Here is a 27,767-nt window from a genome sequence, read left to right on the forward strand (position 1 = left end):
AGCAGTGCTGCAGCTAGAGAGGCCAGGGCAGATATTCAACATGGCCTGGGGTGCACCTTGCATAGTCCCAGGAAAAGAGCCGGAGCTCTAGGTCGGTTCAATCTGCTTCCTCTGCCTTGTTCCCAGGAGTAAAGCCAATGCATATAGGTTCTTTCCAAGCAGAGTCTTGGTTTTTTACAGCCCTCCTGCGGCTAGCTCATTTGATAAAGAATCCACCTGCAATGCAGGAGATTGCGGTTCAATTTCTGGGTTGGGAAGATTGGTAGAGAAGGGATAGGCTACCCACTCCCATATTCTTGGGCTTCCCGTGTGGCTCAGCTTGTAAAGAATCGGCCTGCAATGCGGGAGACCTGGGTTTGATCCCTGGGTTGGGAAGATCCCCTGGAGAAGGGAAAGGCTACCCACTCCAGTATTCTGGACTGGAGAATTCCATGGACTGTATAGTCCATGGGGTCGCAGAGTCAGACACAACTGAGCAACTTGCACTTACACTTGTAAGCCCCACTGATTTTCAAACTTGATAAGGGATCAAATCCTTGTGTCAGATCCCAGGCCTGGGGTATCCAGTAATCAGTTTAAACCACTCCCTCCCCAGGGAGGATCTGTGACCCCCACACACACATACACACCACTCACCCTTCCTCTATGCTCCCTCCTAGAGGCACAGGTGCCATACTGATTGTTTGTCATCCCTGCGTACCCGACAAGCATCCAGTTTGTTTTCAGGGAGAATTGCTTCACATGTAGATGTACTTTTGATGTGTTCCTGGGGAGCGATGAGTTTAACATCTTCCTATCATGACATCTTCATCTCCTCTCTATCAAATGTTATTTTTGATGTCAAAATCATAACACAAACAATAGCTGAATATTCACTTACTTTTAATTTATTTAATCACAGGTTAAGTTAGAACATTTTCATGTTTCTTAGTCATATGTTCAATTTCATGATTTTCTTGTACTGATAAACACTACAGTATGTGTGTGTGTGTGTGCACATGTACATGTATACTGGGGTATGTGTGTGTACACATGTGTATATATATATATACTGGGGTATGTGTGTGTGCACACAGATACATATATACTGGGGTATGGATGTGTGTGTACATGTACATTTATACTGGAGTAAGTGTGGGTGTGCACACGTACATATATATTGGGGTACACACAGATGTGCATATCTATACACACACACACACACACACACACACATAGTGGGGGTATACCCACTAAGATACCTGATACCTATGACGTTGATACCAACCAAGTGTCCAAGAATTCAGTTCCACTCATTCTGACACACTCTATCTGCAGTTAGAATCAAATTCCACAAGTTAAAGGGCTCAGTCCCACAAGACTGTTCCCATTTCAGACACCAGGTTCATGTCTTTATCCTTCTGACCAACTGGTTATGAACTGGAGGTTCCCATGGCTCCCTCTCAGGTTCGATAATTTCCTAATTTGGCTCACAGAACTCAGAGAAAGACTTCACTTATGTTTACTAATTTATGGGAAGGAATATAATTCAGGCACAGCCAAATGGAAGAGATGCAGATGTCAAGCTATGTTGTCGGGCAAGAGGAAAGTCATCGTCTCCATGTCCTCTCCAGGCACATCCTCATTACAGCACACTGTGTTCACCAACTTAGAAACTATCTTGAGTCTAATCATTGAAAAAGTTTTACAGAGTCCAATCTCCAGCCATATCACTCCGTTTATTGATGCTGTCAGTGGAGCTTAAAGCTCTAACCCATTAATCAATTGGTCTTTCTGGTAACCAGCATACTCTGAAGCATCAAGAGGCACCACCCTATTACCTTATTAGCATAAACTCAGGTTTCTTTAGATGAATCTCATTATGAATAACACCAAATATTCCTATCAGTCAGGAAATTCTAAGGTTTAGGAGCTCTGGGCCAGAAACCAATGGAAAAGGTCAAATTAATTTTCTTGTGTTTGTTAAAGCACATTATACTATTATACAATTTTATTACTTTTTTCTAATTAATGAATAATTAAATTAGTTAATAATTTTACATATTACTTTGCCATATTTATGGTAAATATTATTGCATTTTGTTTTAAATGATGCTTAGAGGGATAATATATTACTTCGTAATGCAGTCAACATCAGTATGTTCCTTTGTGATTGAAAGTGAAAGTTGCTCAGTCTTGTCCAAGTCTTTGCAACTTCATGGACTGTAGCCTGCCAGACTCCTCTGTCCATGGAATTCTTCAGGCAAGAATACTGGAATGGGTAGCTTATCCCTTTTCTAGGGGATCTTCCCAACCCAGGAATCGAACTGGGGTCTCCTGCATTGTAGGTAGATTCTTTACAAGCTGAGCTATCAGGGAAGCCATTATATTTATGTGAGACTACCTTTTGCCATTCTGAGAGAAGGTTACTATTCACTTCGAATTTCCTCTATTCTTCATTTTTTAAAAATATTGTATCTTATTGTAATTTTTTAATTAAAATGTGAAATAATTGTTTCCCTTTTTACTTTCATGTACTAGCTTTTAATGGCACTGTTTTTAAAAATTCTTTATGTTTATCAAAGTATTTAAGAAAAAGAAAAATACATGAAACTCAAACTCTGTTTTATTAGTGTATCTTGTAGAAGGGTCCAGTGTTAAACAAGTATGTTATGTTTTTGAAGAAAGAACTAGGGGAGTAGGCTAGTGAGAAAATGTTTTTGTTTCATTGCAATTTAATTCTAGTCAAATACTGCAATGCTAAATGTTGGCTTTTTTTTGTTGTTGTTTTCCTTGTTTTTCTCATTATTCGGTTTGTTCTGACCCATTTTTTTCAAGTATTATTTGATACTTTTTGTTCTTTGATTACACAAACTGTCGCAGACCAGATCCTTGCCTACTGGACAAGTTTAGATGCTCAAATGTGACAAAACAAATTCAACTAACTATACCAAAATTCACAATAAAAAGATAGACAGTGAAGCAAATGTTCCTTTAGCCAATAGAAAGTGACCTTTTAATTTTATGATGATATAGTAACCAAAATTTATACCATTAATTACAAATTAAAAAATCTTAAGCTCTTTCTCTCTCTCCCTCTCTCAACACACACACACTCAGACATCCATACACTATATATAGAATCAAGTAAAATTTTTATTTACCTTCTCCTGATCACACATGGTTCCATTTTTTGTAATAGTAGGGTCTGACTGTACATGAACTCTGAAACTTGCTGACATACATATATGGCCTTCAAGGTAGGTATACTGAATATCAATGTCATCCCTTGGTACTATAAGTGAATGTGTCCAGTGGCAAACTAACTTTCCACAAAGGAGCTGGCTACAATATATTAAAAAAAAAAAAGCTGTTAATACCCATTGGTCTCTTAGAGACACAAGAGATTAGATTAAAAAACAGCACAAAATATGAGGATAATTCAAAATGTTACTGAGATCATAATACCAAAGCTATTCAGAACATACACCAACTAATAAAGAGCAACATATAAATTCATCTGTATAAACCAGGTTAAACTTTCATTTGGGTTAAGTGACTCTTGGCAGTACACACACACAGACGCTCACACAGGCATTTGAAAAATGTATAAATTTCTAAATACATACTGAAAATAACAAGGACGTCCTCGACAGTTTCCAAATAAATCATTAAGAAAATTCACTTCCTCTGTACACTGATAGCTAGATTCTTTAGCAACTAAAAACATAAGCAAATTCCCAATTACTCATCTTTAAAAAACTAAAACTGTGTTAAATTAATATTGAAATATCTAAACAACAATGCCTAGTAAATGTCATCTATTACAAATTTCAGTATTATCTATTTGGCTATACAAGAAAAAGAACCACTTACTGAAAACTACCCACTTAAGAATAGGAGAGCTGGTATGATAGAGCAGAAATAATTAAGAAATCCTAGTCTTCTGCACTCTGTCTTATCTTCAATTCTAAATTCTACTCACTTTCTCCCAACCACATCAAATTTGATTAAAATCCTATTCATTTTCTCCTGTTCTTATTGGGTCTGTTTTTCCTCTTGACATAGTTCAAAGTTACATTGATTTCAATTTTATGTTCAAGTTAGATTTAACAAACAGTCCTTTTTATTTTGGTGTTTTACTGACTTTAGAAAAATATAGTTTAAAAATAAAGCTCAGAAGAAAAGATAAATTATTACATTTTCCAAACAAATCCTGGCACTGCTTCGTTCTATCTTGGCATACTCCTCCAAAGCAATAGGAAGATTTATTATTGCATGTTTGTAAGTCGGCAGCTTTCATATCAGGTACACAAAATTCAGACTCCCCATTGCAAAATTCTGGAAAATCACATGGATCATTGCTTTTCCTACACAGTATTCCTCTCTCAAGTACCTGTGAGAAAAGGAAAAACACATATTTGCTTTGAAGTAGTAAAACAAATGTAGAAATATTAAATAACAGCATTGAATTTGTAGCTATCATTATCATTACCATTACATTTGTAAGTGCTTAAGCCATAAATTTGCTTAAAAGTTCTGGTGAAAGAGTTTGGAAAGAACCCAAATGCCTACTAATGTGTAAACAAACTATGGTATGGACAATGGAATGTGTTCAGCCGCGTAAAGGAATGGAGTACTGATGCATGCTACAAGGTGACTGCAACTCGGAAACACTGTATTTAGTGAAGAAACCAGACACAAGGGTTCCCACTGTATGGTTCTAGTTCTATGAAATGTCCAGAGTAGGGAAATCCATAGAGACCGAATGCAGTGCTGGTTGCCAGGAACTGAGGGGAAGGGAGAGAGGAGAGCAGGTGCGTCACGGGTCGGGGTCTCCTGTTTGGGTAAGGAAGCGGCTGTGGAACCAGGTCAAGGCGGTGGCTGCACAACGCTGCGAATGCCCTAAGTGCTACTCAACGCACTAAATGCACTTGAAAACGGCTAAATTTTCACTGTGTGATGTGCACGTCAATTTAAAAACGGCTCTAGCCAAAGTACTCATAGTTACAGTGCTGTGGTTATCCTGAATATTCACTTCAAGATAAACAGAAAATATCTGAGATGACACTACCCATATCTGTTTTTCAACCTTTGATTGTTGGGGACTAATCCATTGCACTCCTGAAATATAACTAACTCAGATGCTGGTCTTTCCAGGTTTCTAAAATGTTTCTTAGTGGACACCCCTGTCCTTTTGGCCTTCAAGTAATTTTCTTTTCTGGACTAATTCCACTTCTACTGTGAAACTGCTTCTGACTCAGGATGACAATTGGAACACTTTCCCTAGACGCAGTGGTGGGAAATTTAACTTAGAATGTAATGGTGGGTCAGGGCTTCTGCCACTTCCAGGGGTGGGCATAGTTGTTGGGAAAGAGGGGATCCCTCTGCTCTTCTGAAATACCGTACAATGTGGACGAGAAAAGCCAGGAATTGCACTGAGCTTTCAGTACTGCATACAGGAAAAGCTCGTCTGAGAACTGCCAAGGAAAAGCAAGGATATCCAAATGATGTAGAGCACAAGAATCTTGTTGTTCCTATTTTAAGCAAAGATTCCCTTGAGCATGACGCTGACCTCATGTCGTATGTCAGCTTCCTGAGTGCTTGTTTCTTATTCTTTGCTTGTCTGCTCATCATCAAGACACAGCTGACCCAGGACAAGTGCTGGTGAGCAGTACCAGACACAACTCCTTAAAACTTCAGAGAGGAGAGTCTGGGTACTGACTAAAACACGCTAGTCCCCATTATGTGTCAGATAACAGCAGGTTAAAGTATTGGTCTTCCATATCTTTGCACTAGGACTTGTGTTCATCTAAACTGAAAAATTAGAAGAAAAAAACACTGGATCAAATCATTAGATTTCAGACCATGTCAGTGGAAGCTAGAATGGAAAGTAGACAGGTAAAACAATAAAAAGCCTTTTAAGCTTATGGTCACTAATAAGAGAGGCAACTGCGACCCTTGAAAAGACAGCAAAAGCTAGATTTTATGCTATAATATGTGAGAAAGTTAATGGGAACTAACATAGGACATTGACGCATGCTTCAAGAGTGAGGAGGAAAGGTCCTGGGCAGATGGTGGCAGTGGGTACATTCCCAGAACTAGAATTGAGTCACAGGTTCCCTCAAGTGTGAAAAATGAAAAGGCTGTCCAGGGCTTCCTTCTACAGATCAATAAATGCAGTCCTGGATGCTAAAAACAAAAGATGATAGCTGGAGTTACAGGTTTTAGTTGGAACTTCTTTATAGAATTCACTGCTGTTACCCTGAATCTCTCCCTAGCAACTTATACTATGAATTTTCACTGGACCGAATCCAGGAATATTCTCTGTTGCAAAGAATTATCCTTTGAGATGTAGGTAGAGGGCAATAGTGGGTGTGTACTAAGTCACTTCAGTCATCTCCAGCCCTTCGTAACCCTGTGGATTGCAGGAGCCAGGCTCCTCTGTCCATGGGATTCTCCTGGCAGGCAGGCTCTTGACCACTAGCACCACCTGGGGAGCCCAGATGGAAATGGACTGTTTAGAAATTTCAACTGCTCAGTCTCACTGATTTGGAGACAAAGAGAAAGATGAGAGTTCTGGGGAAGGAAAGAACAACACAGTTTATTGCTAAGAAGTGGAAACCCTAGGCTGGCCTCTACATTAATGTGCTTTGAAACAAATGAACATTGGCTTTAAGAACTAGCCCACTGAGTGGAAAAGAACATGCAGAGAACAGGGTAAAATGATGTGGGGAGAGATTTCCATTGACAGTGGAAAAGCAAACCTGACAACAAAACCTCTAATCAGTCAGCATTTATGTATGTTGTAGCCTCCTGAAAGTGACACAAAGAAAGATGAGTTGCTAAAATGAAGCAATCCCTAGAACAGAGAACTTACCTGGTCTCCTATCAGAGGTGGCTATGAAGGAAAATTGAAGGGAAAACTTCCCAAGGGAACTCGAGGATTCAGTGAGTGATTGACAAAGCTAATCTTCAGTATTAGATATGCTGCATATTGCTGACTATTCCCTATGGATTCCTTTTTTCTGCTACTTCCAAAGCGAGGGGTTGCTATTATAATTGTCTGTTTATTCAAATGTTGTATCTCAAGTGTGTGTTGGGTGGCTTATTCATAATTTTGTCATAGATTGTGAGGAGCTACATTCAATTATGACCAAGAGGAACTCACAACACCCAAATTACCTGAAATTATTATTAAATGGCATAATAGGATGGGTTCTGAGGAAAGATAGAAACAATAAGGTTAGAGGCAGGGCTAAAAATTTGATTGGAAAAGATCTAGAGACCTCTGAATTCTGAAATCAACTGTGTATGAGTCCACGTGGTAATATATTTGAATGATGAGTAAAAATTATGTGAAAAAAAGCTAAAAATCCCACAAAAGCAAGAATTTCATGGAAGAAAACAAGGCAATATTCTGAAAACTTACGTTACAAGTTTTTTTTCCACAACATGGTCCAGAACCACAGTCCGCGTTTCCAAGCAGTGCACAGGTTAAAGGATCACAGCATTTAAGATGCTCGCAGCTCTGAAAGCAAAGGTAATCAAGTTAAATAAAAGGAATTTTGAACTAAATCATTTTACTTATTGTCATAATATCTTAAGACATGTCTCTAATTACAATCACAGTAAAATTTTTATATCTGTATCTATTTTTAATACCACTTCACCTAAACAATGTATTTTGATATAGAAAAAATGTGGTAACGAAATCATTCATGATTCTATGCTCAAGAATTTGACTGTTAAAAATGCAATGCAATTTATCTCAATCTTTTTGTGTTCATAAATATATGGACAATAAATTTTGAGTTTTTTTTCATTTGTGTGTGTCTGTGTATGTGTGCATTACTTGCTCAGTCGTGTCCAACTCTTTGTGACCCCATCAGCTGTAGCCTTACCAGGTTCCTCTGTTCATGGAATTCTCCAGGCCAGAATCCTAGAGTGGGTAGCCGTTCCCTTCTCCAAGGGATCTTCCTAAGCCAGGATCGAACCTGGGTCTCCCATATTGCAGGCAGGTTCTTTACTGTCTGAGCCACTAGAAAACTACTTATCTATCTTATCAATTTGCCTCAAGATATTCTGTGACTATATAAAAATATTTGGATGTGACAAAATAGAGGTTTCTAAATAACAACAGCATATTGTGGTTGTTTCATTTCAAAGAAACATTTTTCACTTTTTAGTTCTTGTATATTAAAGATTGATTCTAAAAGTTATTCGTTCAAAGAATTAAAAAATGTTAAGAGCTCTTTCATAACACACATTTATTTCCTTCTTTTTACAGAGTTATCTAGTAAGTGTAAGAGTGATATGATATGACTGATAATATTTTAAAATGAATAAAGTGAATAGGTACAAATAACTTTATATCTATTTCAATTTCACATATCTGCTCAATTTAGTTTATTTTATATGTTTATGCATACTTTTTGTTGAGGTATTCTATTTATTTCCTTTATTTCTAAGCACTTTTATGTTAATACTATTAACCCCTAGCCACTAATATATTTTATATCATTTTGCAATTTGTCATGACAACTTATTTCTATTTTGGCAGGTTTTAAAAATATTTTTGAAAAAAAAAATTTTTGTTACTGTGATATTGTGAAATCTGAAAATTGCCACTTTTCTTTTGTGATTTGTTCTAAGAGCTTCTGTAAAATTTTCTTCCACATTAACCCCAGTAAATATGTGAAGGTACAAAATGTTTCTGTTATATATATAAATATATATCTACATATATGTATTTTTATTTTACTGTAAGTATTTTGAGTAGTATGTTGTAAATGTAACTATAAGGGGAATATATCTGTTCTGCCAAAATTAAATAATGTATTATTTTCTTATAAAATAGTAATTTATTACTGATATTTTATTATACCTCAATACTTATATAATGTCCTTTATAAAATGAAACATTATGCAGTTACACTAATGTCATGTTAGTAAAGTATATCCCAAATTCTATTCCTATTTAACACTTGTAATACCTATAAGAATCAGATAATAATCATTTTTATATATTTCATGTTTCATTATTAAGAAGAATGTGTTATGTTTCACAATATAAATGTTAATGAAAAACAACAAGCGAATTTAGTGAAGATAGAATATTAAACCCTCACTAAATATTAATATTGGGGAAAATGAAACAAAAATCAGTGACGTGGTAGCCTAATATCAAAAATCTAGAATCAAAGAGAGCACCTACAGTAGAGAGTATATTTTGACAGCACTCAATATATAATGGAAATCCAGACTAAAGACCTAGATTTGCCAACATCCACTGGATCATAGAAAAAGCAAGAGAACTCCAGAAAAACATCTACTTCTGCTTCATTGACTATGCTAAAGCCTTTGATTGTGTGGATCACAAAAAACTGTGGAAAATTCTGAAAGAGATGGGAATACTAGACTACCTGACCTGCCTCCTGAGAAATCTGTATGCAGGTCAAGAACCAACCATGGAACAGCAGACTGGTTCAAAACTGGGAAAGGAGTACATTAGGCTGTATACTGTCATCCTGCTTATTTCACTTATTTGCAGAGAACATCATGCAAAATGCTGGACTGGATGAGGCACAAGCTGGAATCAAGATTGTCAGGAGGAATATCAATAACCTCAGATATGCAGATGACACCACCCTTACGGCAGAAAGTGAAGAGGAACTAAAGGGCCTCTTGATGAAAGTGAAAGAGGAGAGTGAAAAAGTAGGCTTAAAACTCAACATTCAGAAAACTAAGATCATGGCATCTGGTCCCATCACTTCACGGGAAATAGATGGGGAAACAATGGAAACAGTGAAAGACTTTACTGGTTTGGGCTCCAAAATCATTGCAGATGGTGACTGCAGCCATGAAATGAAAACACTCTTGCTCCTTGGAAGGAAAGTTATGACCAACCTAGACAGCATATTAAAAAGCAGAGACATTGCTTTGCTGATAAAGGCCTGTCTAGTTAAAACTATGGTTTTTCCAGTAGCCATGTATGGATGTGAGAGTTGGACTATAAAGAAACCTGAGCACCAAAGAATCAATCCTTTTGAACTGTGGTGTTGGAGAAGACTCTGGAGAGTCCGTTGGACTGCCAGGAGATCCAACCAGTCCATCCTAAAGGAAATCAGTCTTGAATACTCATTGGAAGGACTGATGCTGAACCTGAAACTCCACTACTTTGGCCACCTGATGTGAAGAAATGAATCATTGGAAAAGACCCTGATGGTGGGAAAGATTGAAGGCAGGAGGAAAAGGGGACAACAGAGGATGAGATGGTTGGATGGCATCACTGACTCGATAGACATGAGACTCAGCAAGCTCCAGGAGTTGATGATGGACAGGGAAGCCTGGCGTGCTGCAGTCCATGGGGTCTCAAAGAGTCAGACACAACTTCGTGACTGAACTGACTGATAACTGGTGGTTTATATGCTCAAGAATATTCATAAAAAGAGACTCCAAAATAAGAGATGAAAGTTGACCAACAAGAATCACACAACACTGGAATTTAACAGATGTGGTGGTGCATTTATTATAATCCATGAACCTATCAGTTCAGTTCAGTTGCTCACTCGTGTCTGACTCTTTGCAACCCCATGGACTGCAGTATGCCAGGCTTAGCTGTCCTTCACCATCTCTCAGCGCTTGCTCAAACTCATATCCATTGAGTCGGTGATGCCATCCAACCATCTCATCCTCTGTTGTCCCCCTCTCCTCCTGCCTTCAATCTTTTCCAGCATCAGGGTATTTTTCAATGAGTTGGTTTTTTGCATCAGGTGGCCAAAGTATTGGAACTTCAGCTTTAGTGTCAGTCTTTCCAATGACTATTCAGAGTAGATTTTCTTTAGAATTGACTGGTTTGATCTCCTTGCAGTTCAAAGGACTCTCAAGAGTCTTCTCCAACTTTATAATTCAAGGGTATAAATTCTTTGGTATTCAGCCTTCTTTATGGCCCAATTCTCACATCCATACGTGAATACTGGAAAACCCAAGGCTTTGACTATACAGTTCTTTGTGGGCAAAGTGATGTCTCTGCTCTTTAACTCAATTTTGTGCAACCAAGCTAAAAAAAATGAATGTCCCCCAATGCAAGGACTGAAACTAGAAGATGAAGATGTGAACAACAGCATACATTTAACAACTCAGTGATCTAAATCAGTCACTTTAAAGGAATTCATGGATGATTTAGGTGATGATTACACTATTGTTGGAATTGATGTTTATGATACAGAAAGATGGGTAATATTTATGCAGTAAGGAAAATCTTCATTCAACCCATGCTGCACTTACCCTATTCTTAAATTCTTCAACTTCAAACTCTGGATGAGCCAGTTATCACATGCCCCAATCTTCCCATCTTAGATGCTCACTATATGGTACAATTTTTTTTTTTTTTTAAGTTTTCCCCCTTTATGTCACCTCTACATTTGTCAGATTACGTGACAAACACAGAAACAAACATCAGTCTTCTTCACTAACCTCCTTGGCCCCACAGTCACATTGCTCAGGTGGTTCCAAAATCCCATTGCCGCAGATTGAAGTTCTTCCTTGTGGAACCACTTTCGGAACTGTTTGGTTCTGAAGACATTCAAATTTAGGTTGTGAAGTTGTATGTTTAAATTCATCTATGCTGCAACTGCTAAAAAACTTTATGCCATGGGAAGGTCTAAAATTAAATTGTATTTCTTAGTTAAAACGAATAAAATCAGTATCAAAGTAACACTCTTCAATAACATGCTGTGAATTATTTACTTCTTCACTTAGAGAACAGCCAAGAAATGGAGAGTGCTTTATTTTTAATCCAATTAGTAATAAAAGAATAAGCTCATTTCTATTCTAATTCAATATTACAGACATCTAATAAATAGAGGATGTTAAGGAGGTTGCATGATTGAGAATATGTTAAACAAAACAGTGCTTGTTGACAAAAAGGCTTTATTTAAGTACAACTTATAACTGTTTATTACTTTCCTTATTATTGACAACACTGTCAAGAATATAATCATTATAGTAAGAAGAACTAATTATTATTAAGAAAATGATACATATACTAGGGATAATATAAAAAACTGAATGAATAAACACGATGATTGATTGCATTAATTAAAAGTTAGAATTATTTTTACTTTGGTAAGAAAATCAAAACAGCTCAACATTAAGTGTAGAGAATGCATAAACCCTAGATTCTCTCTAGTTTGATATTTCTATATTTCTAGTGCACTGTTTAATGGGTTTTTGTTTAATTTAGTAATAAACTCATACTTAGAGAAATGACATGAGAAACAAATTTTGTTTCCTAAACTAGTTGAATAATGAAAAAAATTTAATGTGTAACTCTTATAGAGAATTAAATTCTCTTAAAACAGACCTTCAATAACAGGAAACAAAGATATGTTGGTAACATCTAATTCTTTTATCAGGTTCAAATTTCCCCTTCATCACGGGACTGGCACTCTACACAAAAAGATCCACTTCAGAACCAACGACTGCATTTAGTACTCCTATCTCCTTAGTTTAGTGGACTACATTTTTTTTGGTGGCATTTCTGACATTCAAAAGTTTTATAGTCGCAGGCTGATTATTTGGGAAAATGTGCTTCAGTTTAGGTTTATGAAATGCTTCCCGATACTTAGACTGAGGTTATGTATCTTGTTAAACGCATCACAGAAGTGTTGCTGAGTGTGTCTGCTCCATTGCATCGTAACAGCACATGATTCCTACTTTTATCTTTTTGAAAAAAGTCATTTTGATTAGGTGATTAAAGTCTATACTCTAACATCTCTTTCTCTCCTTATCTCTTAATAATTATTTGAGGAGAAGTTTTATGTGTATATATCCTTTTTAGTTATATTTTCAATATATTCACTATTATATATATCTTTCATAACCTTATTTTACTATATCCATTCAATATATTTATCCACTTCAAAATAATATTTTCATGTATTTATATGGATATGGACTCAAATTTTCCTAGTACACTAAAAGGGGTTTTAATCCTTAGTTAACATTACATATAGTTTTCAGATTGTCCTGGATTTGCCTGTTGGAAGACTCCTTCAAACTGCTTTGTGTCCATGAGGCACATATCCAAATTCTTTGAACATCTTCTTCTTTTTTTTTTTTTTAATTAGTTGGAGGCTAATTACTTCACAACATTTCAGTGGGTTTTGTCATACACTGATATGAATCAGCCATGGATTTACACGTATTCCCCAACTCGATCCCCGCTCCCACCTCCCTCTCCACCCGATTCCTCTGGGTCTTCCCAGTGCACCAGGTCCGAGCACTTGTCTCATGCATCCCACCTGGGCTGGTGATCTGTTTCACCATAGATAGTATACATGCTGTTCTTTTGAAATATCCCACCCTCACCTTCTCCCACAGAGTTCAAAAGTCTGTTCTTTATTTCTGTGTCTCTTTTTCTGTTTTGCATATAGTGTTATCGTTATCATCTTTCTAAATTCCATATATATGTGTTAGTATGCTGTAATGTTCTTTATCTTTCTGGCTTACTTCACTCTGTATAAGGGGCTCCAGCTTCATCCATCTCATTAGGACTGGTTCAAATGAATTCTTTATAATGGCTGAGTAATATTCCATGGTGTATATGTACCACAGCTTCCTTATCCATTCATCTGCTGATGGGCATCTAGGTTGCTTCCATGTCCTGGCTATTATAAACAGTGCTGCGATGAACATTGGGGTGCATGTGTCTCTTTCAGATCTGGTTTCCTCAGTGTGTATGCCCAGAAGTGGGATTGCTGGGTCATATGGCAGTTCTATTTCCAGTTTTTTAAGAAATCTCCATACTGTTTTCCATAGTGGCTGTACTAGTTTGCATTCCCACCAACAGTGTAAGAGGGTTCCCTTTTCTCCACACCCTCTCCAGCATTTATTGCTTGTAGACTTTTGGATAGCAGCCATCCTGACTGGCGTGTAATGGTACCTCATTGTGGTTTTGATTTGCATTTCTCTAATAATGAGTGATGTTGAGCATCTTTTCATGTGTTTGTTAGCCATCTGTATGTCTTCTTTGGAGAAATGTCTGTTTAGTTCTTTGGCCCATTTTTTGATTGGGTCATTTATTTTTCTGGAATTGAGCATCAGGAGTTGCTTGTATATTTTTGAGATTAATCCTTTGTCTGTTTCTTCATTTGCTATTATTTTCTCCCAATCTGAGGGCTGTCTTTTCACCTTACTTATAGTTTCCTTTGTAGTGCAAAAGCTTTTAAGTTTCATTAGGTCCCATTTGTTTAGTTTTGCTTTTATTTCCAATATTCTGGGAGGTGGGTCATAGAGGATCTTGCTGTGATTTATGTCGGAGAGTGTTTTGCCTATGTTCTCCTCTGGGAGTTTTATAGTTTCTGGTCTTACATTTAGATCTTTAATCCATTTTGAGTTTATTTTTGTGTATGGTGTTAGAAAGTGTTCTAGTTTCATTCTTTTACAAGTGGTTGACCAGTTTTCCCAGCACCACTTGTTAAAGAGGTTGTCTTTTTGCCATTGTATATCCTTGCCTCCTTTGTCAATGATAAGGTGTCCATAGGTTCGTGGATTTATCTCTGGGCTTTCTATTCTGTTCCATTGATTTATATTTCTGTCTTTGTGCCAGTACCATACTGTCTTGATGACTGTGGCTTTGTAGTAGAGTCTGAAGGCAGGCAGGTGGATTCCTCCAGTTCCATTCTTCTTTCTCAAGATTACTTTGGCTATTCGAGGTTTTTTGTATTTCCATACAAATTTTGAAATTCTTTGGTCTAGTTCTGTGAAAAATACCGTTGGTAGCCTGATAGGGATTGCATTGAATCTATAGATTGCTTTGGGTAGAATAGCCATTTTGACAATATTGATTCTTCCAATCCATGAACACGGTAGGTTTCTACATCTGTTTGTGCCGTCTTTGATTTCTTTCATCAGTGTTTTATAGTTTTCTGTGTATTGGTCTTTTGTTTCTTTAGATAGATATACTCCTAAGTATTTTATTCTTTTTGTTGCAATGGTGAATGGTATTGTTTCCTTAATTTCTCTTTCTGTTTTTTCATTGTTAGTATATAGGAATGCAAGTGATTTCTGTGTGTTAATTTTATATCCTGCAACTTTACTATATTCATTGATTAGCTCTAGTAATTTTCTGGTAGAGTCTTTAGGGTTTTCTATGTAGAGGATCATGTCATCTGCAAACAGTGAGAGTTTCACTTCTTCTTTTCCTATCTGGATTCCTTTTACTTCTTTTTCTGCTCTGATTGCTGTGGCCAAAACTTCCAACACTATGTTGAATAGTAGTGGTGAGAGTGGGCACCCTTGTCTTGTTCCTGATTTCAAGGGAAATGCTTTCAATTTTTCACCATTGAGGGTGATGTTTGCTGTGGGTTTGTCATATATAGCTTTTATTATGTTGAGGTATGTTCCTTCTATTCCTGCTTTTTGGAGAGTTTTAATCATAAATGAGTGTTGAATTTTGTCAAAGGCTTTCTCTGCATCTATTGAGATAACCGTATGGTTTTTATCTTTCAATTTGTTAATGTGGTGTATTACATTGATTGATTTGCAGATATTAAAGAATCCTTGCATTCCTGGGATAAAGCCCACTTGGTCATGGTGTATGATTTTTTTAATATGTTGTTGGATTCTGTTTGCTAGAATTTTGTTAAGGATTTTTGCATCTATGTTCATCAGTGATATTGGCCTGTAGTTTTCTTTTTTGGTGGCATCTTTGTCAGGTTTTGGAATTAGGGTGATGGTGGCCTCATAGAATGAGTTTGGAAGCTTACCTTCATCTGCAATTTTCTGGAAGAGTTTGAGTAAGATAGGTGTTAGCTCTTCTCTAAATTTTTGGTAGAATTCAGCTGTGAAGCCATCTGGTCCTGGGCTTTTGTTTGCTCAAAGATTTTTGAGGACAGTTTCGATTTCCTTGCTTGTGATGGGTCTGTTAAGATCTTCTATTTCTTCCTGGTTCAGTTTTGGAAAGTTATACTTTTCTAAGAATGTGTCCATTTCATCCAAGTTGTCCATTTTATTGGCATAGAGCTGCTGGTAGTAGTCTCTTATGATCCTTTGTATTTCAGTGTTGTCTGCTCTGATCTCTCCATTTTCATTTCTAATTTTGTTAATTTGGTTCTTCTCTGTTTGTTTCTTAATGAGTCTTACTAATGGTTTGTCAATTTTGTTTATTTTTTCAAAAAACCAGCTTTTAGCTTTGTTGATTTTTGCTATGGTCTCTTTAGTTTCCTTTGCATTTATTTCTGCCCTGATTTTTAAGATTTCTTTCCTTCTGCTAACTCTGGGGTTCTTCATTTCTTCCTTCTCTAATTGCTTTAGGTTAGAGTTAGGTTATTTATTTGGCTTTTTTCTTATTTCTTGATGTAAGCCTGTAATGCTATGAACCTTCCCCTTAGCACTGCTTTTACAGTGTCCCATAGGTTTTGGGTTGTTGTGTTTTCATTTTCATTCATTTCTATACATATTTTGATTTCTTCTATGATTTGTTGGTTATTCAGAAGCGTGTTATTTAGCCTGCATATGTTTGAAGTTTGAACAATTTTTTTTCCTGTAATTGAGATCTAATCTTACTGCACTGTGGTCAGAAAAGATGACTGGAATGATTTCAATTTTTTTGAATTTTCCAAGACCAGATTTATGGCCCAGGATGTGATCTATTCTGGAGAAGGTTCCGTGTGCACTTGAGAAAAAGGTGAAGTTGATTGTTTTGGGGTGAAATGTCCTATAGATATCAATTAGGTCTAGCTGGTCCATTGTGTCATTTAAAGTTTGTGTTTCCTTGTTAATTTTCTGTTTAGTTGATCTATCCATAGTTGTGAGTGGGGTATTAAAGTCTCCCACTATTATTGTGTTACTATTAATTTCCTCTTTCATACTCGTTAGTGTTTGCTGTACATATTGTGGTGCTCCTATGTTGGGTGCATATATATTTGTAATTGTTATATCTTCTTCTTCGATTGATCCTTTTATCATTATGTAGTGTCCTTCTTTGTCTCTTTTCACATCCTTTATTTGAAAGTCTATTTTATCTGATATGAGTATTGCGACTCCTGCTTTCTTTTGGTCTCCGTTTGCATGAAATATTTTTTTCCAGCCCTTCACTTTTAGTCTGTATGTGTCTCTTGCTTTGAGGTGGGTCTCTTGTAGACAGCATATATAGGGGTCTTGTTTTTGTATCCATTCAGCCAATCTTTGTCTTTTGGTTGGGGCATTCAACCCATTTACATTTAGGGTAATTATTGATAGGTGTGGTCCCGTTGCCATTTACTTTGTTGTTTTGGGTTCACGTTTATACAACCTTTCTGCATATCCTGTCTAGAGAAGATCCTTTAGCATTTGTTGAAGAGCTGGTTTGGTGGTGCTGAATTCTCTCAGCTTTTGCTTATCTGTAAAGCTTTTGAATTCTCCTTCATATCTGAATGAGATCCTTGCTGGATACAGTAATCTAGGTTGTAGGTTATTCTCTTTCATTACTTTCAGTACGTCCTGCCATTCCCTTCTGGCCTGGAGGGTTTCTATTGATAGATCAGCTGTTATCCTTATGGGAATCCCGTTGTGTGTTATTTGTTGTTTTTCCCTTGCTGCTTTTAATATTTGTTCTTTGTGTTTGATCTTTGTTAATTTGATTAATATGTGTCTTGGGGTGTTTTGCCTTGGGTTTATCCTGTTTGGGACTCTCTGGGTTCCTTGGACTTGGGTGGCTATTTCCTTCCCCATTTTAGGGAAGTTTTCAGCTCTTATCTCCTCGAGTATTTTCTCATGGCCTTTCTTTTTGTCTTCTTCTTCTGGGACTCCTATGATTCGAATGTTGGGGCGTTTCACAGTGTCCCAGAGGTCCCTGAGGTTGTCCTCATTTCTTTTGATCCTTTTTTCTTTTTTCCTCTCTGCTTCATTTATTTCCACCATTTTATCTTCTACCTCACTTATCCTATCTTCTGCCTCCGTTATTCTACTCTTGGTTCCCTCAAAGTGTTTTTGATCTCATTCATTGCATTATTCATTTTTAATTGACTCTTTTTTATTTCTTCTAGGTCTTTATTAAACATTTCTTGTATCTTTTCAATCTTTGTTTCCAGGCTATTTATCTGTAACTCCATTTTGTTTTCAAGATTTTGGATCATTTTTATTATCATTATTCTAAATTCTTTTTCAGGCAGATTCCCTATCTCCTCCTCTTTTGTTTGACTTGGTGAGCATTTTTCATGTTCCTTTACATGTTGGGTATTTCTTTGCCTTTTCATCTTGTTTAGATTGCTGTATCTGGAGTGGGCTTTCTGTATTCTGGAGGCCTGTGGTTCCTTTTTATTGTGGAGGATTAACCCAGTGGGTGGGGTTAGACGATTGGCTTGTCAAGGTTTCCTGGTTAGGGAAGCTTGCGTCGGTGTTCTGTTGCGTGGAACTTGATTTCTTCTCTTTGGAGAGCAATGGAGTGCCCCGTAATGAGTTTTGAGATGGGTCTATGTGTTAGGTGTGACCTTGGGCAGCCTGTATGTTGGCGTTCAGGGCTATGTTCCTGCGTTGCTGGAGAATTTGCGTGGTATGTCTTGCTCTAAGACTTATTGGCTCTTGGGTGGTGGTTGGTTTCAGTGTAGGTATGGAGGCTTTTGGACAGTCACTTATTACTTAAAGTTCCATGTAGTCAGGAGTTTTCTGGTGTTCTCAGGTTTTGGGCTTAAGTCTCCTGCCTCTGGATTTCAGTTTTATTCTTCCTGTAGTCTCAGGACTTCTCCAACTATACAGCCCTGATAAGAAAACTTCTAGGTTAATGGCTAAAAGATTCTCCCCCGTTAGGGACACCCAGAGAGGTTCACAGAGTTACATGAAGAGGAGAAAAGGGAGGAGGGAGATAGAGATGAGCAGGAGGAGAAAAAGGGGGACTCAAGAGGAGAGAGACAGATCTACGCAGCTGTCTGTTCCCAGAGTGTTCTCCGTAGCCCAGACACCTACAAAGATTCACAGAATTGGATTGGGAAGAGAAGGGGAAAGGGGGAAATAGAGGTGTTCTGAGGTAGAAAACAGAGAGTCAAGATTGGGAGAGAAAAATCTTCGGTTTAAAAATAGGGCTTCTCTTTTTTTTTTTTTGTAAGGTTATAGTGTATTGAAAATGAAAATTAAGGAGTAGTAGAGGAATACTAGAGGACTTTAAAAGAAGTAAGAGACAAAGAAAAATAGAAAATAGAAGAGAAAAAGGAAAGGAAAAAAAGAAGAAAAAAGAAAAAAAAAGAAAGAAAAAGAAAAAAAAAAAGAAAGAAAAAAAAATTTTTTCCCCTAATTAAAATAATCATAAAAATCTATGGAAATGAAATTTAAGGAGTAATGGGGGAGTAATAGGGGATTTTAAAGGAAAATAAAAGAGAAAAAATAAAAAATAAAAAAAGAAAAAAAAAAGAAAAAAGTAAAATTATATCTAGGAGTTTCTCTGGAGCTGTTGCGGTCAGTGTGGGTTCGGCTCAGTTTCAGATAGCTCCTCGTTCCAGCTTACGCTTCTCGATATCTACAGGCCCCTTCCGGTGTAGTCGGTGTTTTCTAGAGGGATTTTAATCTGTTGCACCAGTCCCTTCTGAAGCGGTTCCCTTTGATTATTTGGCTTCTGTTTGCCGGTCTCTTCAGAGCCTCATTTCCTCCCTGACACAGGCGGGCGGAGGTGGACTCTTATTCAGGTAGCTAGTTCCGTCGCTCTGCGGGGAGGGGCTGGCGTTGCAGGGAGGGGCTGGCACCGCAGGGAGGGGCTGGCGCTGTGGGGACGGGCTTGCGCCACGGGGACGGGCTGGCGCTGCCGGGAGGGGCTGACGCTGCTTTCTCTGTCTGCGCTGCTCAGGCTCCTGGCTGTTCTATATGGAGCGCGCCCGCGCTGCGTGAGGTTCCAGCCCTCGGGTGTTCCACAAAAGCGCAGAACGAAAAGCTGCGCCTGCTCTCTATGCCTTCCCCGTCAGAGCGGTCCAGGCAGCCAGGGGCTTGGTGGGCGCACTCTCCCCAGGTGTGGCGCGCCCACGCCCTTCCGTGGACTCAGTCTCAGTTTCCTCTGGCGCCAGTCGGGTGCCTGCGCCTTCTGCCCTCCGCGTCCCCAGGCCCAGTCCCCCCCCACGCCGGTCGGGTGCCTGCGCCCTGTGTCTCGCCGCGACCTTCCCCTCCCCCCTGCCTCCTGCCTCCGGTGGGGCTGGGCCGGTCCGCAGCCTGCGAGCTCTTCTCTGGACTTTCTCGGTCTCTTTGTTCTGCGAACGGCCGGCAGTGTGTTCGGGCTGTTAATTTACTCTCTCTCTTTTGGTCTCCCACAGTTCAAGTTGGCAACTCACAGAAGCTCCCTCCGATTGTCCTCAGGGCACTCAGGCCCGGACCCTACCCCAAGCAATGCTGCCTAAGACTCCCTTCCCGGGACGGATCTCCGTCCTCAGCTCTTTTGTCTCACTTTTTATCTTTTATATTTTGTCCTACCTCCTTTCGAAGACAATGGGCTGCTTTTCTGGGCGCCTGATGACCTCAGCTAGCGATCAGAAGTTGTTTTGCGAAGTTTGCTCTGCGTTCAGTTATTCTTTTGATGAATTTGTAGGAGAGAAAGTGGTCTCCCTGTCCTACTCCTCCGCCATCTTGGCTCCCCCTGAACATCTTATATTCTGACACAAATGCTCATGGCTCTTTGCATCTTGTCTATCTTAGTCCTGGAATCAGACACATGATGTCTCCAACTTTGTTCTTTCTTAAGATTACTAGGGATATTCAGGGTCCATTCAAATTTTAGGATTGTTTATATTATATCTGCGAAAATTACCATTGCAATTTGAATAGGGATTATATTGAAGGTGCAGATGGATTTGGATAATATAGATTGTTGCTGTTCAGTCACCCAGGTGTGTCCAACTCTTTGCAAACTGCAAAACGCCAGGCCTCCCTGTTCCTCACAATCTCCCAAAGTTTGCCCAAGTTCATGTCCACTGTATTGGTGATGCCATCCAGCCATCTCATCTTCTGATGCCCTCTTATTCTTCTGCCCTCAATCTTTCCCAGCATCAGGGACTTTTTCAATGAGCTGGATGTTCGCATCAGATGCCCAAGATACTGGAGCTTCAGCTTCAGTTTCAGTCCTTACAATGAGTATTCAGTGTTGATTTCCCCTAAGATTGACTGGTTTGATCTCCTTGCTGTCCAACGGACTCTCAGGAATCTTCTCCAGCACCACAGTTTGAAGGCATCAATTCTTTGCTGCTCTGCCTTCTTTATGGTCCAGCTCTCACAAGTGTAGATGACCACTGGGAAGGCTATAGCCCTGTCTATATGGACTTTTGTTGGCAGAGTAATGTCTCTGCTTTCAACACACAGTCTAGGTTTGACAAATTTTCCCTGGTGGCTCAGACGGTAAAGTGGCTGCCTGCAATGTGGGAGACCTGGGCTCGATCCCTGGGTTGGGAAGATCCTCTGGAGAAGGAAATGGCAACCCACCCCAGTACCCTTGCCTGGAAAATTCCATGAACAGAGGAGCCTGGTAAGCCACAGTCCATGGGGTCACAAAGAATTGGACACTACTGAGCAACTTCACTTTTTTTTTCCTACCAAGGAGCAATTGTCTTCTGATTTCATGGCTCCAGTCACCATCCACAAAGATCTTAGGGCCCAAGAAGAGGATATCTGTCACTGCTTCCACTTTTTCCCCTTGTATGTGCCATGAAGTCATGGAGCCTGATGCCATGATCTTAGTTTATTTTTTAATATTACATTTTAAGCTGGCTCTTTCACTGTCCTCCTTCACCCTCATCATGAGGCTCTCTAGTTCCTTACTTCCTCTTCACTTTCTGCCATTAGAGTGGTACCATCCATATATCTGAGGTTGTTGATGTTTCCCCCGCCTATCTTGATTCCAGCTTGTGACTCATTCAGCCTGGCATTTCTCAAGATGTGCTAAGCATATAGGTTAAACAAACAGGATGACAGCAGACAGTCTTGTCATACTCTTCTTTTCCCATCTTGAACCAATCAGTTGTTCCATACAAGGTTCTACCTGTTGCCTCTGGACCCGCATAAGGTTTCTCAGGAGACAGGTAAGATGGTCTAGTATTCCTGTCTCTTTAAGAGCTTTCCACAGTTTATTATGATCCACACAGTCAAAAGCTTTAGCCCAATTGATGAAACAGAGGTTGATGTTTTTCTGGAATTCCCTTGTTTTCTCTCTGATCCAGCGGATGTTAGCAATTTCATCTCTGGTTCCTTCGCCTTTTCTAAACCGAGCTTGGATATCTGAAAGTTCTTAGTTTGCATAATACTGAAGCCTAGCATGCAAGACTTCAAGCATGACCTTACTAGCATGGGAGATGAGTGCAGTTATCCTATGGTTGGGACATTCTTTTGTACTACTCTTCTTGGAAATTGGGATAAGGATTGACCTTTTCCAGTTCTAATATGGATATTTTAACAATATTAATTCTTCCAATACATGAGCATGAAGTATTTTTTTTTTTGTTTCCTAGCATATTATTTAATTCCTTTCATCAATGTCTTATATTTCTCAGTACACATCTTTCACTTTCTTGGCCTTTAAATTTGTTTTAAGTAATTCATTCTTTTTGATGCTATTGTAAATGGGATTGCTTTCTTAATCTCTACTCCTGATAATATGTTTTTAGTATATAGCAATACAAAGTATTTTATATATTAATTTTGCATACTGTAACTTCCCTGAATATGCTTATTACTTCTGACAGTTTTTGGTAGTCCTTCAGGGTTTTCTTATGTGCTAAATCATGTCATCTGCATATAGTGACAGTATTACTTTTCCTTTCTAATTTAGATAACTTTTATATCTACCACCTAACTGCTCTGCCTAGGACTTTCAATACCATTTTGAATAAAAGCAGCAAGACTGTGCAACCTTGTCTTATTTCCAGATGTTAGAAGGAAATCATCCATCTTTACACTGTTTTATTGTTTTGCATATTTTTTATTTTGGCCACCCCATGCAGCAAGCATGATGCTAGTTTCCTGACCGGGACTGAACCTACGATTTCTTTAGTAGAAGCTCAGAGTCTTAACCACTCGACGGCCCGGGAAGTCCCTGCACTGTTGAGTAGGATGTTAGGTGTGGTTTGTCATATGTAACCATATTAAGTTGAAGCACATTCCACCATGTCTACTTTGATAAGAGTATTTATCATAAATGGATTTGAATTTTTTCAAACTTTTTATAAATTTATTGAGATGAATATATTTTTTATCATTTTTTGGTAAATGGGGTATAAAATATTGAGTTACAGATGTTGACTCATCTTGCACCCTTGAAATAAATCCCTCTCTTCATGTTATGTGTGCGTGCATGCCAAGTCACTTCGATCTTGGCTGATTCTCTGTGACCTCAAGGACTGAAGCCCACCAGGCTTTTCTGTCCATGGGATTCTTCAGGCAAGAATACTGGAGTGGGTTGCCATGCCTTTCTCCAGGGGATCTTCTGACCCTGAATCAAACCCTCATCTCGTAAGTCTCCTGCATTGATAGATGGATTCTTTACCACTAGCACCACCAGGGAAGCCCTTATCATGATATATGATCACTTTAATGTGCTGTTGAATTTTTAAAAACTTGCTTATTTTTAGTTGAAAGATAACTGCTTTACAATATTATGTTGGTTTCTGCCATATATTAACATGAACCAGCCACATATATATGTGCCCCTCCCTCTTGAACCTCCTTCCCACCTCCCACCCCATCTCACCCTTCTAGGTTGCCACAGAGCCCTGGTCTGAGCTCCCTGGGTCACACAGAAAATTCCCACTGGCTGTCTCTTTGACATGTGGTAGTGAATAAGCTTCACTGCTACTCTCTCCATTTGTCCCACCCTCTCCTTGCCCCCTTCCCTGAGACGATTACTCTGTTCTCTGTGTCTGTGTCTCCATTGCTGCTCTGCAAATAGGTTCATCAGTACCATCTTTCTAGATTCCATATATATATATATGTTAATGTATGATACTTTGTTTTCTCTTTCTGAATTACTTCACTTTGTTTTAATGGCTCTACGTTCATCCACCTCAGTAGCACTGACTCATATGCATTCCGTTTTATGGTTGAGTAGTATTCATTTGTATTTATGTACCACAGCTTCTTTATCCATTCATCTGTCAATTGGCATCTAGCTTGTTTCCATGTCCCAGCAATCAGAAATAGTGCTTCAGTGAACATTGGGGTACATGGGTCTATTTCAATTATGGCTCTCTCAAGGTATATGCCTAGCAGTGGGACTGTTGGGTCATATGGTAGTTTAATTCCTAGCTTTTTAAGGAATCTCCATACTGTCTTCTATAGCAGCTGTATGGATTTCCATTCCCACCAACAGAGTAAGAGGCTTCCCTTTTCTCCACACCCTCTCTAGTGGTTATTATTTGTAGATTTTTGAATACGGTCCTTCTGACTGGTGTGAGGTGATATCTCACTATAGTTGTGATTTGCAGTTCTCTAATAATGAGTGATGTTGAGCATCTTTTCATGTGTTTATTAGCAATCTGTATGTCTTCTTTGAAGAACAAATCAGAATATAATAATAATTTTTCTCTGATCTCTGCTGTCAAGTGTCCTTTTCCTTGCAGTGAGTTACAGTTTGCCTTGACATCCCTAGGATGCCCTCCAGGACTGAGCTGGTCTCTGGACCTGCTCTCGGGACAGCTCAGATTCTGGCCCTACACCCTGTGTATTCTTGCCTCCAATGTCCACAGCCACCCAAGTCAGTGTCTGCTGTTCTGTGGGAATTCTCATTGTCCCTTTATGCATTTCATAGGCACAGAGTTTGCCTAGTTGATTACTTGGATTTAACCTGCAGCTTGTCCCGTTGATAGGAAGGTTTTCAATCCTCTTCCCAAGCCACACTGCCCCTGGGGTTCAATCGTGGTTTTATCTCCACCTCTACACGTGGGTTGTCCATAGCAGTGTGCTCCCGAGGCTGCCCTCGAGGGCTTGGCTCTGCTCCAGTGAGGACCAGGTGTGGAAGTGGTGCGGCCGCTTGGTTCTCAGGTCCTCTGGCAGTTCCAGGTATGCAGGGGAGCTGGAGGTCAGGGGAGTAGGAGACATGGTTCTCTTAGGGTTCTCTCTAGCCTCTGGCAGCCTGCAGCTGTGGGGATCTGCTGTCGCAGTCGTGTGGCAGCTTGGAACACAGTGCCAGGTACCCAGGGGAGCCGGAAGCCATTGGTACAGGAGATATGGGGCTACTAGGATATTTTCGAGCCTCTGGCACCTTTGTCTCACTGAGAATTAAGAATGGAGGTCGTGCAGCTGCTTGGATTGCAGGGACCCTGGCAGCCTCAGGCGCAGGAGCTACAGCACTTAGAGACTTTTTCTAGCCTCAGGCAGCTGGCGCTCAAAGAGACTTTCTGGCTGGTCTTTCTCTGCTGTTCAGCATGTCAGGCACTTAAATGCCTCCCCTGACTAGGGTCCTTTCTCTATCGGTGTACCAGGTACTTGAAGGTCTCCCCTGGCTGGGGTCCCTCTCTATTGCTCACTGCATCAGGTACTTAAAAGGTCACCCTCCCTGGGTCTTCCACAACTGGTCAGTTGCTGGTGCTGGCATGTGGGGAGAGAGGCTACAGGGATGGCTCCACCCCTTGCCCATGACTCAGCAGTATCGCCTTGCCGCCACAGCTGTCTGGCATTCCTCCAAAGGCATTTCCACCACAGTCTCCTCCCTGACGTCCCCTCAGGTGGTCTCCCCGTAGTCAACAACAGACCTTACCCTGAGATTGCTCTCCAGTCTATATGCTCCAGCTCTCAGCTACCACACATTCCGGGAGACTTGTGTCCCTGTCCAGGGGAGGGAGGGGCTGCCACAAGGGTTGTCTGTGTGGTTCTCATTCCATTCAGACTGTCCTAGATCAGCTGCTGCATTCTCCTACAGCCTCCATTGTCCCAAACTATTGTCCTGCTGTGGGGATCTGACTGATGCTTCAGTTCCCCTCTACCCTGGATGCAGGTTCAGTCTTGATCACTCTCCTCTCCTTTGTCCTGACAAGTTTTGCATCGACCTGTACATTCCTTTTCAGTGGTCAGGGACTCCTGCCCACTTTCAACTGGTATTCTGAGAGCACTTCTGCAACTGAAGGTGTATTCCTGACGCATCATCCATGGAGAGAGATGTACTCCACACCCTCCTACTCCTCCAACACCTTACCTATGGCTGTGTACTGTTGAATTTGGTTTGCTAATATTTGGCTGAAGACTTTTGCATCAAAATTCATCAAAACCATAACATTTCTTTTATTTTTCTTCAAGCTATCCTTGTTTGTTTCAGTATGAAAACAGTGCTGGCCTCATATTGATTGAACATTTTCCCTCCTCTTCTATTTTTCAGTAGAGTTTGAAGATTTGTAGGAATTCTTCTTGAATGTTTTGAATAACTCACCAGGGAAACCAGTGTTCCTGGACTTTTGGTTGCTGGAAGGTTTTTGATTCCTGATTCAATCTCCTTATGGGTAATCAATCTGTTCAAGTTTTATATTTCTTTATGATTCAGTATTGGAAGACTCTATGTTCTTAGATTATTATTCATTTCTCTTAGATTTTCCAAATTGTTCACATATAATTGTTGATAATAGTCTCTGAGAGTCTTTTGCTTTATGTAGTATTAGTTGCAACATATTGTCTTTCATTTTTAATTTTTAAAATTTGAATCTTTTTTGCTCTTATTTTGAAGAGTTTTAAGCTAAAAGTTTGTCAATCCTGTTTATTTCCTCAGAGAATGATTTCTTGGCTGCATTGATCTTTTTCTATTAACTTTTTAGTCCCTATTTCATTTATTTTCACTGTGACTTTTGATACTTCCTTTCATCTACTAACTTGGACTTCATTTGTTCTTTTTTTTTTTCTAGTATGGATTAGGATGGTTTTTGTTTTTGTTTTTAGCTTTTCCTTGAAATAGTGATTTATCACCATAAACTTCTACTTAGAACTGCTTTGTCTACATGGCATAAATTTCAGTTATGTTGTATTTCCATTTTTGTTGCTTTCAAGGTATTTTTTGAGTTTTCTTTTATTTCTTTGTTGACACGTGGTTTTTAGTGGTACCTTGTGTAGTCTTCACATGTTTTTGAGTTTTCCAGTTTTCTTCTTTTAATTTATGTCCAGGTTTATACTATTGGGGTTAGAAAAGATATTGGATATCGTTTCAAAATTCTTCAATTGGTTGAAACTTATTTTGTTGTCTAACATATGATCTATTGTTGTCTAACATATGATCATATGTTGTCTAACATATGATCTATTCAGGAGAATGCTTCAAATACACTTGAGAAGAATGTGAGTTCTATTTCTGTTGGGTGGAATGTTCTGTAATATGGGTCAATCTGTCAGGCCTAAGACTTCATTACAGCCAATGTTTCTTTTTTGACATTCTGCCTGGGTTGTCTATCTGACGAAATGCATAGGCACTTAAAAGTCTCCTACTATCATTGTATTACTGTTTGCTTCCCTTTTACTCCTGTCCACGTTTGCTTTAGGTATTTAGTTGATTCTGTGTTGAGTGCAGGCTTCCCTGCTGGCTCATTAGTAAGGGATCCGTCTGCCAAGCAGGTGACGTGGGTTTGATCCCTGGGTCAGGAAGATACCCTGGAGAAGGAAATGGCAACCTATTCCAGTATTCTAGTCTGGGAAATCCCATGGACAGAGGAGCCTGGTGGGCTATAGTTCATGAGGCTGCAAAAGAGTTGGACATGACTTTGTAACTAAACAATAAAATAACAAATGTTGAGTGTATATATATATATATTAATAAATGTTGTTTCTTCTTCCTGTATAGTTCCTGATATCAGTAAGCAGTACCCTTCTTT

The 27,767-nt window shown here is 39.1% G+C and overlaps 1 protein-coding gene across 1 annotated transcript in view; it reads right to left on the minus strand.

Annotated features, from left to right (window-relative positions):
* Window positions 1-27,767, minus strand: part of LOC133050544 (A disintegrin and metallopeptidase domain 3-like) — a 134,041-nt gene that overhangs the window by 38,805 nt on the left and 67,469 nt on the right. Inside the window, exons 12-16 of the mRNA XM_061134787.1 lie at window positions 11,458-11,644; window positions 7,412-7,510; window positions 4,180-4,375; window positions 3,609-3,699; window positions 3,144-3,324 (exon numbers count right to left, since the gene is read on the minus strand). Coding sequence (XP_060990770.1) covers window positions 3,144-3,324; window positions 3,609-3,699; window positions 4,180-4,375; window positions 7,412-7,510; window positions 11,458-11,644 — 754 coding nt within the window. The remainder of the gene's footprint in view (window positions 1-3,143; window positions 3,325-3,608; window positions 3,700-4,179; window positions 4,376-7,411; window positions 7,511-11,457; window positions 11,645-27,767) is intronic.

The sequence above is a fragment of the Dama dama genome, chromosome 32 (genome assembly GCF_033118175.1).
Source record: "Dama dama isolate Ldn47 chromosome 32, ASM3311817v1, whole genome shotgun sequence".
Taxonomy (NCBI): domain Eukaryota; kingdom Metazoa; phylum Chordata; class Mammalia; order Artiodactyla; family Cervidae; genus Dama; species Dama dama.